The sequence below is a fragment of the Monodelphis domestica genome, chromosome 7 (assembly GCF_027887165.1).
Source record: "Monodelphis domestica isolate mMonDom1 chromosome 7, mMonDom1.pri, whole genome shotgun sequence".
NCBI lineage: Eukaryota > Metazoa > Chordata > Mammalia > Didelphimorphia > Didelphidae > Monodelphis > Monodelphis domestica.
The window spans coordinates 128,301,129-128,318,792 of record NC_077233.1 but is presented as its reverse complement, the minus strand read 5'-3'; the positions used below and the strand labels follow the sequence as shown (position 1 = coordinate 128,318,792).

The following is a 17,664-nucleotide window of genomic DNA, read 5'->3' as shown; positions in this document are numbered from 1 at the left end:
TTTCTGAGGTCCTGTGCTCCTTTGAAACCTGGTAGGAAGGCCATTGCAGGAATGCATGCTCCCAGCCACCTTCAAGCTACAAATTGCCACCAAGGCATTGTCCCCCGAGTCTAGGTCTTCTCTGCAGGAGGCCAGGTTTCAGTCTCTAGCCTTCAGTTTTTCAGGGAAGCTTAATGCAGCAAGAGTTAGAAATATGAAACATATTAGCATGGCCCTGGGTAAGTAAAATGTAAAATCTCTAAAATGTGTACTTGAACTGCCTCCCTAAATTAAGGGCTGTTGGGGAAGAGGATCTTTGTAAACCCAGAAACACAATTTAAATGTGAATTTGTTATTACTTTACTGGGTGTTGGGGAAACAGAGAAAACACAGTCCCCCTGCCTTCAAAGAGCTTTATAATCTAATGGCTGTGATAGAATATACATAAATAACCATGCTACAAAGTAGAACAGAAAGGAGAAAGTAATTAAATGTATAAAAAAAATTCTATCTAGAGCCAGGATGACACTTAAGCTAACGGATTGCTATGGAGTTACTATTATTAAATAACAACAATGCCCTTCCTCTCTCGCAAATTCAGTATCTATTCCATTCTTCATTGATAAAAAAAAATCTTGAAATACAGGCTTTGGTTGTCATTTTTTATTTTCCAGGCTGAGGAAGAGGGTTATTTTGAAGCCTTCAAAAATGAACTTGAAGCGTTTAAGTCAAGAGTAAGACTCTATTCTCAATCACAAAGTTTTCAACCTATGTCAGTTCAGAATCATGTTCCCCACATCGGTGTTGGATCTATAGGTGTATTAGAATCCTTACCACAGGTGGGTGCCTAGATGCAATCATTTACAGTCTTTTGTTATATATTTGTACAGCATCTACACACTTCCCTGTGTATTGTATTGTCTGTCTTTTTGTGACACTTTTCCCCAACCCTCCCCCCTTTTCTAGCCTTTTCTTTCTGCCTCCCTGATACCCTCTGGCTATAGTATAGAACTGAATCTTACATACAATAGACATTTAATAAATGATCAGTGAAATGGAACTTGTCTTTATTAGTTCTATTTATTGACTACAGTGTTATGTTCTCCATTCTGAAATGCAGATAAGTGAAATATTTTATATTTCTCCTTTTGTAAAAATAATTTCTAAAAGTCAAAAGGGAGTTTTACTTGACCTTCGGTAGATGGCTTTTTGCTTTTTATTTTAATGTGGGTCAAGGGCCCTTGGTAGAAAGAAAATAACATCATCTTAATTTAAGGTTTAACTTTGAACAGTAACTAAACTAAAGTTTAAAACTAAGTTTTAAACTAAAACATTACCATGTTAAACCAGTTCTTTTAAGAATGTTTTGAGGGTAGCTGGGTGGCTCAGGGAATTGAGAGCCAGGCCTAGAGATGGGAGGTCCTGGGTTTAATCTGGCCTCAGAGACTTCCTAGCTATGTGACCCTGGGCAAGTCATTTAACCCCCACTTATTAGCCCATACCTCTCTTCTGGCTTGGAACCAATAAAGAGTATTGATTCTAAGATGGAAGGTAAGGGTTTAAAAAAAAGAAAGGAAGAATGCTTTGGTATTTGATTGTAAGCATTCAAGGTTGATTGCTGAAATTGTCAATTCTTTGAGTTTGTATTTTTGAAAGTTGTGGAATTAAATCACATACAGCATATAGAGAACTTGATCCTCATTAAGTAGTTGAAACCATTGTAACCCCATTTTTCTTGGAAGAAACCATGTGAACTGTAATATTTTATTGTACCAGTTTTCACAAAACTGATTTCTTGTGGGGGTTTTTTTCCATTTCTCTGTTCCAGAATCCAGATTATCTTCAGTATTGTACAAATACAGCGCTCTGCAGCTTAAACTCGGTGGTTCATAAAGAAGATGATGAACCAAAAATGATGGACACTGTATAGTTCGGTTAAGACTGCTGAGGCCAAGTGCTATTTTGTTACAAGAAAGGAAGAACTTGGCTATTTTCTTGACACTTTTATGGGTGCTGCACTTTATTTTTGTTTGGTTTTTGATGGGAGGGGAAGAGTACTGAAACATCTTGTAATTTTTTTTCTCTTTTTTTGGAAAATATGCTGCTAGGTTTTTTGTTTTGTTTTTGTCTTTTTTGGGGGGATGGTTTTTTTTTTTCTTGGAGGAGAGGTACACCATATGTTGCAGGATGTGAAACTGGACTTTTTTTTTTTTTGGCTACTAAATTTGCCTTTAATCTTATTGTTCTCAATTTTGGAATCAAAGTATGAAAATCTGCACAAATACAATGTTTACAAGAACTGGTTGATTCTAGGAGGCATCTGCTACAGTCTCTTTTTATATAGACATTCATGTCCAACTCTACAAAGACAATTAAAGATAAAATGTACTTGTATCATATTGCTAACTTAGCTGTCAAATCTGGTGTTTCATCATATTAAAAGCAATAAATCAGTAACTGATATCCACTTAACAAAGCTGGGTGGTAAGCGATTTAAATGAATATCTTACCTTATTAAGGGGATTATTTTTTTTTTATCTCCAAGATATCTGTCAGTTCTATCCTTTAAATGGATGTAACAACTAATGTTTTCTATGATGTTACAGTTTACAAATCACTTTCCTCATGATAATGGTGCAAGTATTTTTATCTTACAGATTAGGAAATTGGGGCTCTGAGAGGTCATGTAATTTCTCCTCTGGTGGTCACACAGCTAGGAAGTATTGGTCAAAGGGGGGATATGAACCTAAGTCTTCTCTTTCAATTACACCAGGATGTCAGTTGATTTTTTTTTTTAATTCTCCCCAATGTCTATTCAAAGCTACACTTGATGAATGGTATTCTTTTTAGGTGATTTTACTTGATTATCACAGTAACCTTTCATTAAAGACAAAAGACAAACTTCACGTCTCTAGAGCACGTTTAAAAATTGGCAAAATGCTTTCCTCACAACAGCCCTGTGTGAGGCAGGTGGTGCAGGTCTTATTTTTTCCCCATTTGCACATGAAGAAACTATAAGTGTTAAATGACTTCCCCGAGGTCACTCCAAATCCAGTGCTCTTTCCACCAAACCAGAATACATATTGTTCATTATCGGTATTACAAAAACAAAAACAAAACCATCCAGGTCCTTCTTTAGGATAAGAACAACTTAATTCACATTTAACTTTGTTCCACAAGATGACCTGAAAATATTAGGCAGAAGGGTGGGTGGGGGTTGGAGATGGGAAAGGGAAGAGTCATAAAAATGGCCTGTAGACTACATGTACAGTAACCTTCAAGTCATAGGATAATTCAATTTTTTTAAAATGGGACTTATTGTTTATTCTGTTACAAAAATTTAGTCCCCTGGGCATGTGAATAAGGATAATTCACATTTATATAGTGCTTTAAGGGATAAGTGGCATCATACAAGCTGAGTAATTAAAACTGCTCAATAAAAACTAGTTCTTTCTTACAAATATGGTTACTTTGTCACAGTGATAAATTTCATTAAACTCTAGCCCAATCACAGGAAATTTCTGAGTTTTATTTCTTACAATACTTGCCTCCCAATGCTGTAAGATTTGTTTTCATTGGCATTCGTATCAGTATTGTTAATATCAGTGCTGTTTTGGTAAAGATGAAACGCCAGTCCGCTCATTAGGAAAACAAGCTTCTCTGAAACCAGCAGCATTTGCTTGCTTTTTTGTTTTTAAACCCTTACCTTCTGTCTTAGAATCAATTCAGTGTATTGGTTCCAAGGCAGAAGAGTGGAAAGGGCTAGACAATAGGGGGTAAGTGACTTGCCCAGGGTCACACAGCTAGGAAGTGGCTGGGATCAGATTTGAAGCCAGGACCTTCAATTAATAGGCCGGACTCTATCCACTTAGCCACCCAGCTGCCTCTTAAAAGTTGTAGTCTATATTGGAGAAACATAATAAAGCCAAGAAACCTGTTATTAGTGCCAGGTTAGTTAGCAATGATCTATCATACAATTAGTTTTAAGTGAGTTAATAGTGACAGCAGTGAGACTGAAGCATATACTTTTCTTGGATCTCAGTTCTCCAGTTCTCTCAATTTCAGAGTAAAGTTTTGTGATAGGAAAAAAAGCTGCTTTATGCACATAGGCCATTTGCATATATATATATATATATATGTTGGTGTTCGGTGCTGGCCATAGGAACTTAATGAAAGTGAAGTGCTTTGTAGGCATAGAATTGCTTGCATCAAGTAAATTGCAGAGCTTTGTCGTTTTGACATTTAGATGAATCCTTGGCCTCTATTTCCTTTAGATCCCAATTTAAATGATGCTTACTGAAATGCCCCTCAGATTTTTGTTCTTTTTATTCTTCGGTTTTGTAAAGAATAGAGTTTGACTCTGAATTTTAAAACTACTTCACCCTATTCAGACTGTACTTTAGAAGATTTGATTTAGCTATTTCCTGATTTGTAACAATGGAGATACTTGGTCTAACAGAATCAGGCCTTGGAAGTTCTACATTGCTCCACCCTACTTAGATTAACAAGGTCAGGAATGTCTGCACCCATCCTCAAGGATTAAGTATCTAAGAAGATGGCCTTCCACATACATGTGCAGAAATAGCTGACAGACCCCTGGGCTGTCCTAAGTCAAGCTAAGCTATCATTGGTACCAGATGAGATTTAGGAAAGTGACGTAAAACCATCTATATAGGGCATGTCACTTCCTCTCTTCTCCCTCTTTCTCCAGAGAGGCAGTTCTGGCTGGCAGCACACTAAGCATTCCGACATCTTGGCGTAGTGGCAGCTATTTGGGTTTTGGCAGTGTTTGCCCATGAGCTGATTTAGGTTCAGGAATCTTGGAGTTCAGGCTGATTCCTTCCTCCTTTACTCTCCAAAACCTTCCTAGAGCCTCTGGTCTTCCTCCTGGTACAAGCCAGGTGGGAGAAATCCTATACCCTTTCCTTCTGAATTTCCACTATATTAACTAAATCATAAATTTCCAGCTGACTTGGGTATTTTTTTTTTATATTTGGGATATCCATGGTGACCAAATAATATAGTTTAGGTCACAACGCTAAAATTATCCTTTAGAACTCCAAAAGAAACCGGCTCTCGGCTAGCCAATACAAACAGAAATGAAACACAGGTCTAAAATCCTCAAAGCCTCACCAACTTTCATTTTAACAAAATGCTTTCAACTTTCTCCCACCTTACTTCTCCCACCTCACTCACTGCCTTATAAGAGTTGCTTTTGAGCAACCAGATTTGAATAACCGGTCTGGTAAGAAGAGAGAAAAGAAGTCAAGGTTGGTATAACAGCCTGAAAAAGTCCTTCTGAATTAAAGAACTTTATTATGTTTGGATGCCAAAGTCAAGCTCTAAGATTTGGTCACTGTGTTTTAGGTCTGAAAGGAATTTTTTCAAGCTTTTGAGTTTATTAGAAAATGATGGGGGCCCATTCAGTTAGACAAATCTCTGGGCCGTGGAATTATTGCCCAGAGATCTTTTTTTCTATATCCAGTAATAGTCATTAATATTAATAATATGAATACCCTCATGTAGGGGATTGTGGAGTTTTTATAATGATTTTATTAAAAGATCCTTTTTTATTCAAAATTGAAGATGAGGGATCATTTATTAAGCTGTAATTGGTGTTAAAGGACTGTGGTGGCTTTTGCAAATTATTTAAACTACCTAAAGTTACACTAGGAAATCACTAACATTTAAGATTACAATGGGGTTTCTCTTTTCTCATTTTTAAAAATAATGAGGAGGAACAAATTGGCATATCTATAAATAGTGGGATGCAAGCAAAGAAATTGGGCCAACATCAGCTTGGAAATGTTTTCAATCAAATCAGACAGCTAAGGTTATCAATGGTCCTGTGAAATATTGGCCAGCAAGGCAGGACAACTAGGTTAGATCCCAATTTGTATTTTCAAGTAACTTTTTTTTTAAACCCTTACCTTCTGTCTTAGAATCAGTACTAAATATTGGTTCCAAGGCAGAAGAGTGGTAAGGGCTAGGCAATGGAGGTTAAGTGACTTGCCCAGGGTCACATATCTAGGACGTGTCTGAGGCCAGATTTGAACCCAGGAACTCCTGTCTCTAGGCCTGGCTCTTAATCCACTGAGCCACTCAACTTCCCCCAAAAGTAATATTTTTTTTAAAGAATAAAATAGATATTCTCCCATATTTTTGCTGATTGCCAAAGGCATTTGGAATGGTATAAACTTACCCTTCAATGGTGTCTAAAAATAAATGAGAAAGTGAGTGTTCTTCCTATTGCACTCTGGTAGTTATCCATGGGGAGCTTTGCCTAAACTAGAAAATCTGACCAACAAATCATCTCCCAAATTATGCCTTGTGTTGATTTAAGCTAGTCACCATCCCTTTTTTGATCAGTCTCTTCAATGAGTTATCTGGTTGCTGAAAGAAAAGCCATGTATCCTAAGTGATATGCTGCATATTAAATACCTTGAGTTATTTATTCAATACTGCAGATTTATTTCTTCAGTGTTTACTCCCTCAACCAAGGTAGAATTTTCTGCATTTTAGTGGATGGTCTTTTGACAATTGCTATAATTTTTTTTTAATCACCTTATAATTAAACTGGTGCTGAGCCTCTCCAAATTTAGTTGGCTAGTCCTTCAACAACAAAGTCTTTCTCATTGAGCCTATAATTAAATCCTTTCCAGATTGGTAGTACCTGCCTGAGCATAGCTTTCAAGAACCCAGGGTTACCTGCTTACTCCAATGAGACATCAGAGTAAGAGATGAATTCTTTGGAAGATAAATCCAAAGTGTAATAAACAGGAACACACAGATCTTCTGAAATCCAAGTAATGTGATGAGATGTGCCAGGGATCTTTTAATATTTACTCTGCTAGAAAAAGTACTGAAATGTGTGTGTGGACACACACATACACAAACATACACATACTAGTGCTGGACCTGGAGTTGGTCAAATCTAGCCTCAGACACTAGCTGTGTAACCTTGGGCAAGTCATTTAATGTGTTTGCCTCGATTTCCTCTAATGAAAAATAAATAATAGCACAAGCTTCCTTATGTTGTGACGATCATATGGGATGATTGTATACGCAGTGCCTGGCACATAGTGCCATATAAAAAGGAGTTATTGTCATTATAAAACTAGCTTGTCCAACAGTTTTTTTTTCCTTTAAACATTTAGTTATGTAGACTGAATATAGGTAATTATGTAGTTGTCAAAGTATTGGGGCATGTTTCCTATGGGTGATGAGACTAGAAAAATAACTAAGTTTCTCAAAGTGCTTTACATATATTATCTCGTTTGTCTTCACAACAACTTTGTAAGGAAGGTGCTATTATTATCCCTGTTTTATAGATGAGGAAAGAGGCTGAGAGAAGGAAAATGATACAGAGATAGGATCAAAGGGAGGATTTGAATTCCGACTCCGAGACTAGCACTCTATGCCCTCTGCTTCCCTCAACATTTTTAAGAATAAAAAGCAACTAAACTATTCTTGCAAGTGGCTACAGACATGAGTGATCATTTTAAATGGAAGAATGTATATCTATTTTTAGATTATTTTCAAATCTGTGCAGGCCACTTTATGTCACTGTAAACTTTAAGGGAATATCTAAAATATACAATATTAGAATTTTATTAGGGGCAGCTGGGTGGATCAGTGGATTGAGACCCAGACCTAGAGACAGGAGTTCCTAAATCCAAATTTGGTCTCAGACACTGCCTAGCTGTGTGACCCTGGGCAAGTCACCTGACCCCCAATTGCCTAGTCCTTATCACTCTTTTGCCTAAGAACCAATACTTAGTTCTTATTGTATGACCTTGGAAAAGTCACATATCATAAAAATGAAATGAATAGTTAATACAATGGATTACAAATTCAGAATCCAAAACATTCTTGGTAGGTATAAAGAATGGACCAAATTGATTAAGACGAAGTTTAATGAGGTCAATTCTCAAATCCTGCATTCCGATCCAAAAAATAAGATGAATGGATAAAGGATGGGAGAAACATGGTCAAACAATAGTTATCAGGAGGACATGGGGAGGAACAGCTAAATAGTACAGTGGATAGAGCACCAGGCCTGGAGACAGGAGGAGTAGGTTCAAATCTGGATTCAGACATTTCCTTATGTAAAGGTAAAATTTAATGGCTGGACAATAATTTTGTGAAATTATGTGGTCACCAATATTTATTATATCTCAAGTCAGAAATTTATTTACAAAATAGAGAGGAAACAAGAAAGTGGAGAAATGTGAAGGGGATAGAAAAGTTATCTATCCTATCTTAATCCAGACCGAGATTAATTAGCTCTCAACCAGGAAAGCTGGTGGTGAGTAACCACTTGGCCTCCTCCAAGATGAAAACTAGTTTCTTTTTTTTCCCTTTTTTTCTTTTTATTTGGTCATTTCCAAACATTATTCATTGGAAACAAAGATCATTTTCTTTTCTTTCCTCCCCTCCCTCCCACCACCTCTCCCTTAGCCCACGTGCAATTCCACTGGGTATCACATGTGTTCTTGATTCAAACCCATTTCCATGTTGTTGGTATTTGCATTAGAGTGTTCATTTAGAGTCTCTCCTCAGTCATATCCCCTCCACCCCTGTAGTCAAGCAGTTGCTTTTCCTTGGTATTTTTACTCCCACAGTTTATCCTCTGCTTGTGGATAGTGTTTTTTAGATCCCTGCAGTTTGTTCAGGGACATTGCATTGCCACTAATGGAGAAGTCCATTACCTTCTATTGTACCACAGTGTATCTATGTCTCTGTGTACAATGTTTTCCTGGTTCTGCTCCTTTCGCTCTGCATCACTTCCTGGAGGTTGTTCCAGTCTCCGTGGAATTCCTCCACTTTATTATTCCTTTGAGCACAATATTCCATCACCAACATATACCACAATTTGTTCAGCCATTCCCCAATTGAAGGGCATCCCCTCATTTTTCCAATTTTTGGCCACCACAAAGAGTACAGCTATGAATATTCTTCTTCAAGTCGTTTTCCTTATCTCTTTGGGGTACAAACCCAGCAGTGCTATGGCTGGATCAAAGGGCAGACAGTCTTTTATCACCCTTGGGCATAGTTCCAAATTGTCCTCCAGAATGGTTGGATCAGTTCACAACTCCACCAGCAATGAATTAGTGTCCCTACTTTGCCACATCCCCTCCAGCATTCATTACTTTGCATAGCTGTCATGTTAGCCAATCTGCTAGGTGTGAGGTGATACCTCAGAGATGTTTTAATTTTCACTTGTTTAATTAATGGTGATTAGAGCACTTTTTCATATAGCTAAAGATAGTTTTAATTTCTTTACCTGGAAATTTCCTGTCCATATCCTTTGACCATTTGTCAATTGGGGAATGCTTTGAATTCTTATAAATTTGATTCAGTTCTCTATGTTGTATACATTTCCACTTGTCAGTGTCATTCTTCAAAACTGGGGATAAGTAGTCAGATGTGATCTAATCAGAATAAGGTGCAATGGACAATTTCTAATAATTCAACTTAATATTGACTAACTTTTTTGGCTGCCATGTTACACTGTTGATTTGTAATTGTCATAGGGATTGTATAATTGTAAAAAAAAAAAAAATCCCAAACTGTTTGAAGAAGATGCCATGAAGAAAGATCAGAAAATCCAGCATGAAATTTGGAACATGATTAATTGAACTGTGGAGGGTGGAACACATTTATTCTGAATGTAAACTTTTATGCCAAAGGGGACTGCCCCCTACTTGGCTTTGCCTAGCAATTGTCAATGCGCCTAGCAAACATTGGTTTGCTCTCTCTTTCTCTTTCATTTCCCTCTTATCTTTAACTATTGTAGTTTCTGATTATATAATGATTCACTGGGGAGACTAGTCTCCCAAAGAATCACAGGGGTTATTGGAATTCTTTGTTCTCTTTGCCTAGTTGCCTATCAGACTCATTAACATGACAAAAAGGAAAATGATAAATGTTGGAGGGCATATGGAAAATTTAGGACACTAATACACTGTTGGTAGAGCTGGGAACTGATACAAAAATCCTGGAGAACAATCTGGAACCATGCCCAAAGGACTGTAAAACTGTTCTTATCCTGTGACACAGCAATACCACTCCTAGGTCTGGATCCCAAAGAAATTAAAGATAGGGGGAAAGGACCTACTTGTACAAAAATATTTATAACAGCTCTTTTTATGGTAGCAAAGAACTGGAAACTGAAGGGATACTCATCAGTTGGTAAATGGTATATGATTGTAATGGAAACAATTGTGCCATAAGAAATGACAAACAAGTTGGTCACAAAAAACTCGAAAGACATATGAAGTGATGTAAAATGAAGTGAGCAGAACCAGAACATTGTACACAGTAATAATAATAGTGCACGATGTTCCAACTGGGAATGAACTTACTATTATCAACAAGTCATGGGTCTAAGAAAATTCTAAGGCATTTATGAGAAAAAAGTGTAAAGCAATGCATGTCTTGTTTTACAATGTAATGAACATGGAGATGGATGTTGTATGATACACATGTACCACCTAACTCATGTTGTCGACCTTCTTGGGGAGGAGGGAGGAGTGGGAGAGAAGAAAACATGGAGTACAGGATGTCAGAAAACAATTATCGAAAATTGTACCAACATAATCTGGGGGAAATTTGTTTTTTAATTTAAAAACAAAATTTCTATGGCTTTAATGAGTCAAAACTAAGAAAGAAAAAAATAAAAAGAAATGGATCCAAAGTTGAACCAAGATGATAAGGGAACTGGAGGCCACACCATATAAGAACTGATTAAATGAGCTGGAGGGTTAGGGAAATGGTTTATTAGGAAGAGAAGACAAAGATGGATATAATAATTGTCTTCATGTATTTGACAGGCTATCATAGAGAAGAGCAGTTTTGATTTGTTCTACTTTGCACCAGAAAGCAGTAGTAGGAATGTATTAGCACAGAAGGAAAAAAACAATGATTAGTTATCCAAAAGTGGCATGGGCTGCTTTAGGAAATAATGGGTTCTTTCTTCAAGCAACGGTGGGATCAAATGACTCTGCTATCCCACTGATGTCTCCAACTACGATTCTCATTAGTTCTTTGGATGCTGAGTGTCATCCAACACATTATCTTTACCTACCAGTTTCCTCACTATGTATTGTGGGGCAACCTCCCTGAATTCAATTTGACAGACTACTATGTGCCACACACGAGCATAGGCACAGTGAAATACAAAGACAAAAGTAAAAAACTCCCTGCTGCTTGGTGAGATACAATAAGCTCCCAAGTAAATACAAGTGATATACAAAGTAATACAAAATCATTTCAGGAGATAGGGAAGGCTAATTATTGGGAAATCTTTCATCCTTTCATTCTTTTTGAGTCTGTCATTGATTCTAAGAAAGAACAAATGAAATAATACAAGTAAACGCATTTTGTAAACTAGAAGATACCAAGCAAATTAAGAATTTGGATTTCATTCAGAGGCCGTTGTAAGTACCAAGAGAACAGTGCATCAACATAATTGATATGGTCAATGTAGGATGTGATTTGGAAAGCAATGTAGGGAACAGTCTACCATATGCAGTCTCATGTGCCAAGGAAAAGGGAACATTGGTTTTGACATAATTGATTTTATTATAAAGCATGCTTTATAATCTAATGCTATTTTGCATCAGTCTAATATTCCACAATTATTTTGTAAGAAATGGGTATTCTGTGATACTCACATAAGGCATTACAGAAAGTCTTATACAAAGTGAAAGAAAAATGTATCAAAAAGGGAAGTAATAGTGGTAATCCTTTCAAAATGATTCATTCCATCCTTTTTTTTTTAACTTTTACCTTCCATCTTAGAATCAATGCTGTATATTGGTTCTAAGTCAGAAGAGTGGTAAGGGCTAGGCAATGGGGGTTAAGTGATTTGCCCACATAGTTAGGAAGTGTCTGAAGTCAGATTTGAACCTAGAACTCTAGTTTCTAGGCCTGACTTTCAATCCACTGAGACACCCAGCTGCCCCTATTCCATTTTTCTTGAAAAAGAACAACTGTATGAGAGTGAGAAGTGCTAAGTAGGGGAGGAAATGCTTCCGCCCCCCTTCCATATGCTTAACTATGCCTGGAAGAAAATCTCAGGAAAGGAAGCAGGCCAAGTTTAATGCTGTTTGCCTCAGTTTCCTCATCTGTAAAATGAGCTGGAGAAAGAAATGGCAAACAACTCCAGTTATCTTTGCCAAGAAAATCCCAAATGGGCTCATGAGTCAGACATGACTCAAACTGAACAATAACAACAAAACAAGTTTTCAAAGACAATGGCAAACTTTATATAGCACTTAAGTGATCTGCTATCAAAATATAATCTGTGGAGAAGGAAAGGCAGGTAAGTCACCCAAACCATGACAATTTCTTGTTCCACTCTGATGGCACAATTTCAATTCATACGAATATAGATTTTGAGCTGGAAGGGACTAGAAGGCCATCAAAAGTTCAACCCTCTCATTTTTCATATGAGGAAACTGAGGCTTGAGAGAAGAAAAGTGATTTGCCTAGATCACACAATAAGTGTCTGAGACAAGATTTGAACTCAGGTATTGCTAAACTAAGCCTAGTATTCTATTTATGCTGTACCAGTATTCTCAACTGGCCACAATAAGTGAAGCAAAAAAACCCAGGAATCAGGAAATTGGAGTTTAAATCCTATCTCTGACACTTATTGGATGTGTGACCTAGGCAAGTCAATTTCATCTATCAGATTGGGGTGGGAGGACAAATACTCATCCTACCTATGGATTCTCATAGGGTTATGAGGAAAATGCAATGGAAATGTAAGCCTTGACTACTACTGCTATCCTACTCTACTAAAAATATTTCATAATCATTCACATTTGTAAAGCACTTTAAGGTTCACAAAGCACATTACATGCATTACTTTGATCCTCACACTAACCCTTTGAGGTAGGTACTATTGTCCCCATCTTGGGGATGAAGAAACCGAGACCCAGAGACATGAAGTGACTTAATAACCACCCATACATTCTGGATGTTTCCTTTCCAAAAATTAAGATAAGGGGGTCAGTATCATTCTTTTGTCAGAATTTTTTTTTAAATAATAACATTCTTCCCCAAACTATACAATCGTCTGCTCCTTCTAAGTCTGTTTCTTCATATGGAATGGCAACCCTTGCTACACATTATTCTACCTGCTACTTCTACAGTAAAGCGACTGCTATCAAGATGCCCAAAAATTAGGGAGTAGAAAACTAACAACCACCATTACTAATGATTCCGAGCCTATTCTATGCAAGGCCCCATGCTTACTTCAGGAAACACATTTACTCCGCAGAGTACCATAGATTACCTTTTGCTTCTTTCTCGGATGTTAGCATGGAATCCATAAGGATAGATTGCCGACAGAAATATAAGTAAGAACAAGGGAGGGAAACCCATAAATTATATCCTAAAGCCCATATTTCTTGACTAGAAAAGAATGAGATTATAATATCCTAATTGAGAACTTTCCATTTGGGAGGAAAATTATACCCCTGCATTGATTATCAAGGAAATTCATTATGTCAATCTCTGGTGTATCATATACCCCAGTGAAAGCAAATACTTTCAAAAGAAAAAAGATCAATGGACATGATGACCAAGTTATCTGTAGAAAGTGGCACTAAGTGGTTTTGAGGCTTAGAACAAGATAATACTTCTGAGTCTCACCTTCCAAGACTATTCATTAGAAGACAAATACTGAAGACAAAATACTTTGGCCATATAATGAGACGACAGGAATCATTGCAAAAGAGCCTGGTGTTGGGAAATCTGAAGGCAAAAGTAAAAGGGAATGGCAAAGGATGAGATGGACGGATAGTATCATGGAGGCAATGAGCATGAGCTTGGACAGGCTTCTTGGGAGAAAATGGAGGTGTGATGGTCCATAGGGTCACGAAGAGTGGGACACAACTAAACACAAAATGAGAATAATTATTCATTTCTTTAGCATCTCTTTTACACATTTGTTGTCACAATCAAATAAGATTATATACATAATAGTACTCCCTAAAGTCCTTTGCAAATGAAAGACTGACTGTTTTGCTAATGAGCACTGCATTTTCTAATAGTTTATGTCATCATAATTGATTTAGAAAGGGAGGAAACTTTACTGGGTCATCTAGTTCAATCTCCTTATTTTAAGAAATGAGGTCACTGTGAAACCTAGAGAAGTTAAATGATCTTTCCCAAGATTATCAAGTAGCAGGAGTCAGGATTAGAACTCAAGTTTCTTGACTCTAAAGCCAGCATTCTGCTTGATAGTTTGCCTGTGTTACTTTTGAACAGGCAGAATTAAAAGAGAGGATCCTGACCAATAAAATAAGCACAGTCTAGTCATCTAATAAGGCTGACTCATTTGTTCTTGTTGTTCATGTGTGCCTGGCTCTTTATGACCCCATGGACCATAGCTATTCAATGAATTTTCTTGGTAAGGATACTGGAGTGACTTGCCATTTTCTTCTGCACTAGAATCTTTTACCTAGAAATCAGAGGTTAAGTGACTTGCCCAGGGTCATACTGCAAGGAAGTATCTAAGACTGGATTTGAAATCAGAACTTCATGACGAGCACTAGTGCTTTTTAATCACTTAGCCATAGCTGCCTCTTAAGGCTGACTCATACATGCCTTATTCAAGGCATAGTTAAATGTGACACTGTATTAGTGATTCTCTAAGACAGATCCGCCAGGTGGCTAAAGAACACAGTCCTGGAAACTTCTGAGTGAAAGTCAGAAGAAGGCATTTTGTCATGGCTTTAATCTAAAAAGGTAAAGGGGAAGAGAATGCCTCTGAATGATGCATTTTACCTCAGTTAGTGCTATGTAAACATTGATTCTTTTTCTGAAAAAGAGAGAAACACTAAAAGCTACTCACTTACTAAAAGTACATTGTATTGTTTTTTAAATGACTAGTTATCCTTTTGGCTTTGCCATTTTACAAAATGAAGTATGATTAGATCCATAAATAGGATTTTTAAAAAACTACATAAACCACCAGGAGATGAAAACCAGGTCACGACAATAAGAATTTAAGAAACTAACATCTTTAAACCATTGCTTAGTGTCCAGGAAAAATAGCAAAAATGAGAGTAGATCATGATCTTAGGAGAATTCATATACATATCAGGAAACCATCATTCAGAAGCTCCTTGACAATGCAAACCAGTTTCCTGCTCCTCTTCTGATGATATATTATTCTTCATGGAGTCGATGCTTCTTTCTCACTTATATCTGGCAATTTTGTTTGGAGGAAAGCATATACTTGGGGCCAGATCTTATTGGTTTCTGTTCCAGAAAAAGTTTCCAATACACCTTTGTTCCTAAAAGGACAAAAGAAGACAATAAACAAACATTTTTCAATTTCTCCTATTCAGTTAGTCCAACTTGGTTTTTATTATATTTGGGTTTTTTTAATGCTTTATTGATTTTTTTAAAACATCTTCATCACTTCCAAATGATGCTCTCACCCAATAGAACCTTCCCTTAGAACAAACTAATACAGTTAAGCAAAATGAACCAGTATACTAACTACATCAGACAATGCATGCCTCATTCCTCATCTATGATGATATAATAATAGCAACTAGCATTCACATAGTCTTTCAGGTTTGAAAAACATGTTATAAATATCTCATTTGATCCTCAAAATTACATAGGAAGTAGGTGCTATTATCATCCTTATTTTACAGATACAGAAACTGAACTAAGTAGAGGTTAAGTGATTTTACCGAGAGTCCCACATGCAATATGTGTCTGATTCTGGATTTGAACGCTGGTGTTCTTGACTTCAACTCCTACACAGTGCCATGTTATGGCCCATCTCTCCACTGAGAGATGAGAAACATGCCTCACCATCATCTTTTGTAGTCATCATTTGTCAGAGTTCTCAAGTCTTTCAATAATTTCCTTTACATTATTGTAGTCAATGTATAAATTGTTCTCCTGACTCTAATCACTTTACTCTGCATTGCTTCATATAAATCTTCCCATTTTCCCCGAATTCTTCATAATACTTGCTTCTGGGGGTGCAATAACAGTGCATTAAATCCACATTCAGTTGTTCAGTCATTTTTCTGATATGTCCAACTTTTCTTAACCACAGCTGGGGTTTTCTTGGCAAAGACACTGGAGTAGCTTGCCATGTTCTTCTCCAGCTAATTTTATAGATGAAGAAACTGAGACAAGCTTGATTAAGTGACTTGCCCAGGATCACGCAGCTAGTAAATGTCTGAGGTTAGATTTGAACTCAGGAAGTCTTCTTGACTCAGACCCAGCATTCTATCCACTGTGCCTGTTTAAGCTGCCCCAGTGATATTATTGCTGGATACCAAATGTCAAAGTCAAAGAAATATAAGGAAACTTGAATGAACTGTAAATGAAGATAACACCAAAAGAAATTGGAACTTAGAGTAATATGAGGCCAGTATTGACTCTGGTGGACTGAAGACCTGCCTACACCACTCCCAAACTCAAACTCAACTGGCTCCCTCTTGCCTCAAATACATTTTCTTCCTCTCACTTGAGAGGAGGGATACTACAAATGTACAATGTTTCACATGCTATCAGACATGGTTGATGTATCCATTTGTTTTGCTTTCTCTTTATTACAAGGAAAAGAAAGATTCACTGCAAGAGTGGGGGGCAAGACAAGGTCAGAATGTTGCTATATTATTTGTATCATTTGTTACAATGTTCTTTTTTAACAGACAAAAGGCATCCACAAGCCTTTTTAAAAATCAAAACCCTAAAGACAAAAAACCTAAGAGAGAATTTAAAGGATACAGAAAGTCCCTGAGGTTGGGCCTCAGCATTGCACTGAGAAGTAATGCTATTCATGCCTTGAAAAATTAGACAAGAGCAGATGGAAAAGGCCTAGAACTTTCTAGCCTCCCAAAGCAAATGTTAGCTGTGTTGCTTCATTTTGTGTTGGTATAAAGTATTATGAATTTTCAGAACACCAAACATGCTTATGTTCAAATATAAGCAATTAGATTATTGGAATTTTCCATATTAAAAAAAATTAATTCCAGAGTCAAATGAGTGGGGTTTAATGAATGCCATTTTGTACTTCCTGTGCCAAGCTTCTCATCTGTGCACACAGATGAAAACTCAATACTTGTACTCATTGTGAATATACTTGAATTAAACAAAGGGGCACGTGGATAAATAATTTACCGGTAATACTCCAGCACAGGTTTTGTTTGGGCTTCATAAGCCTTTAGTCTCTTGGTAACAGTTTCTGGTTTATCATCTTCACGCTGTATAAGAGGCTCTCCAGTAATATCATCAATGCCCTAAAAGGAGGGTTAGGAAGGGAAAAGATCCATCACCTTTTAAAAAAGACAATTATTGTTCATCAGCCTGACACGTAAAGCTCTTAGCTGTTAAACATGCCACGCATTTTAAACTAGAGCCAAAAAGAAAACAAAAACCCACCACTTCACAACAGAATTGACCCAACAAGAGAGAATTAGGGCGCTAGAAGCCCGATGTGATTGTAAAAGAAAGAAATCTGAATCCTTAGAGAGTTTATTGCAGATAATAGTTCTGGTGGAAAACTGTCTAAGTAACTACCTTACTCATTTGACTCCCTGTTGGGACAGTTTCAATTAAAGGCTGAGAACCTTGCCTTCCAGACAAGCACATTACTCTTCTCCTTTGATACTAACTCTATGCCCTATTGAACCCCTT

At 37.0% G+C, this 17,664-nt stretch overlaps 2 protein-coding genes across 3 annotated transcripts in view; one reads left to right on the top strand and one right to left on the bottom strand.

Moving 5' to 3' along the window:
• CDC37L1 (cell division cycle 37 like 1, HSP90 cochaperone) overlaps positions 1 to 3,492 on the top strand; it is a 39,575-nt gene extending 36,083 nt beyond the window's left edge. Inside the window, exons 6-7 of one of the 2 annotated variants that reach the window (XM_001365047.5) lie at positions 654 to 818; positions 1,808 to 3,492. In XM_001365047.5, the coding sequence (XP_001365084.1) occupies positions 654 to 818; positions 1,808 to 1,909 (267 nt within the window). In that variant the 3' untranslated portion in view covers positions 1,910 to 3,492. The remainder of the gene's footprint in view (positions 1 to 653; positions 819 to 1,807) is intronic. The other variant, XM_007499532.2, reaches the window with a different exon arrangement.
• Positions 3,493 to 11,545: 8,053 nt separating this feature from the next.
• AK3 (adenylate kinase 3) overlaps positions 11,546 to 17,664 on the bottom strand; it is a 31,660-nt gene continuing 25,541 nt past the window's right edge. Inside the window, exons 4-5 of the mRNA XM_001365118.4 lie at positions 17,149 to 17,267; positions 11,546 to 15,293 (exon numbers count right to left, since the gene is read on the bottom strand). Coding sequence (XP_001365155.1) covers positions 15,173 to 15,293; positions 17,149 to 17,267 — 240 coding nt within the window. The 3' untranslated portion in view covers positions 11,546 to 15,172. The remainder of the gene's footprint in view (positions 15,294 to 17,148; positions 17,268 to 17,664) is intronic.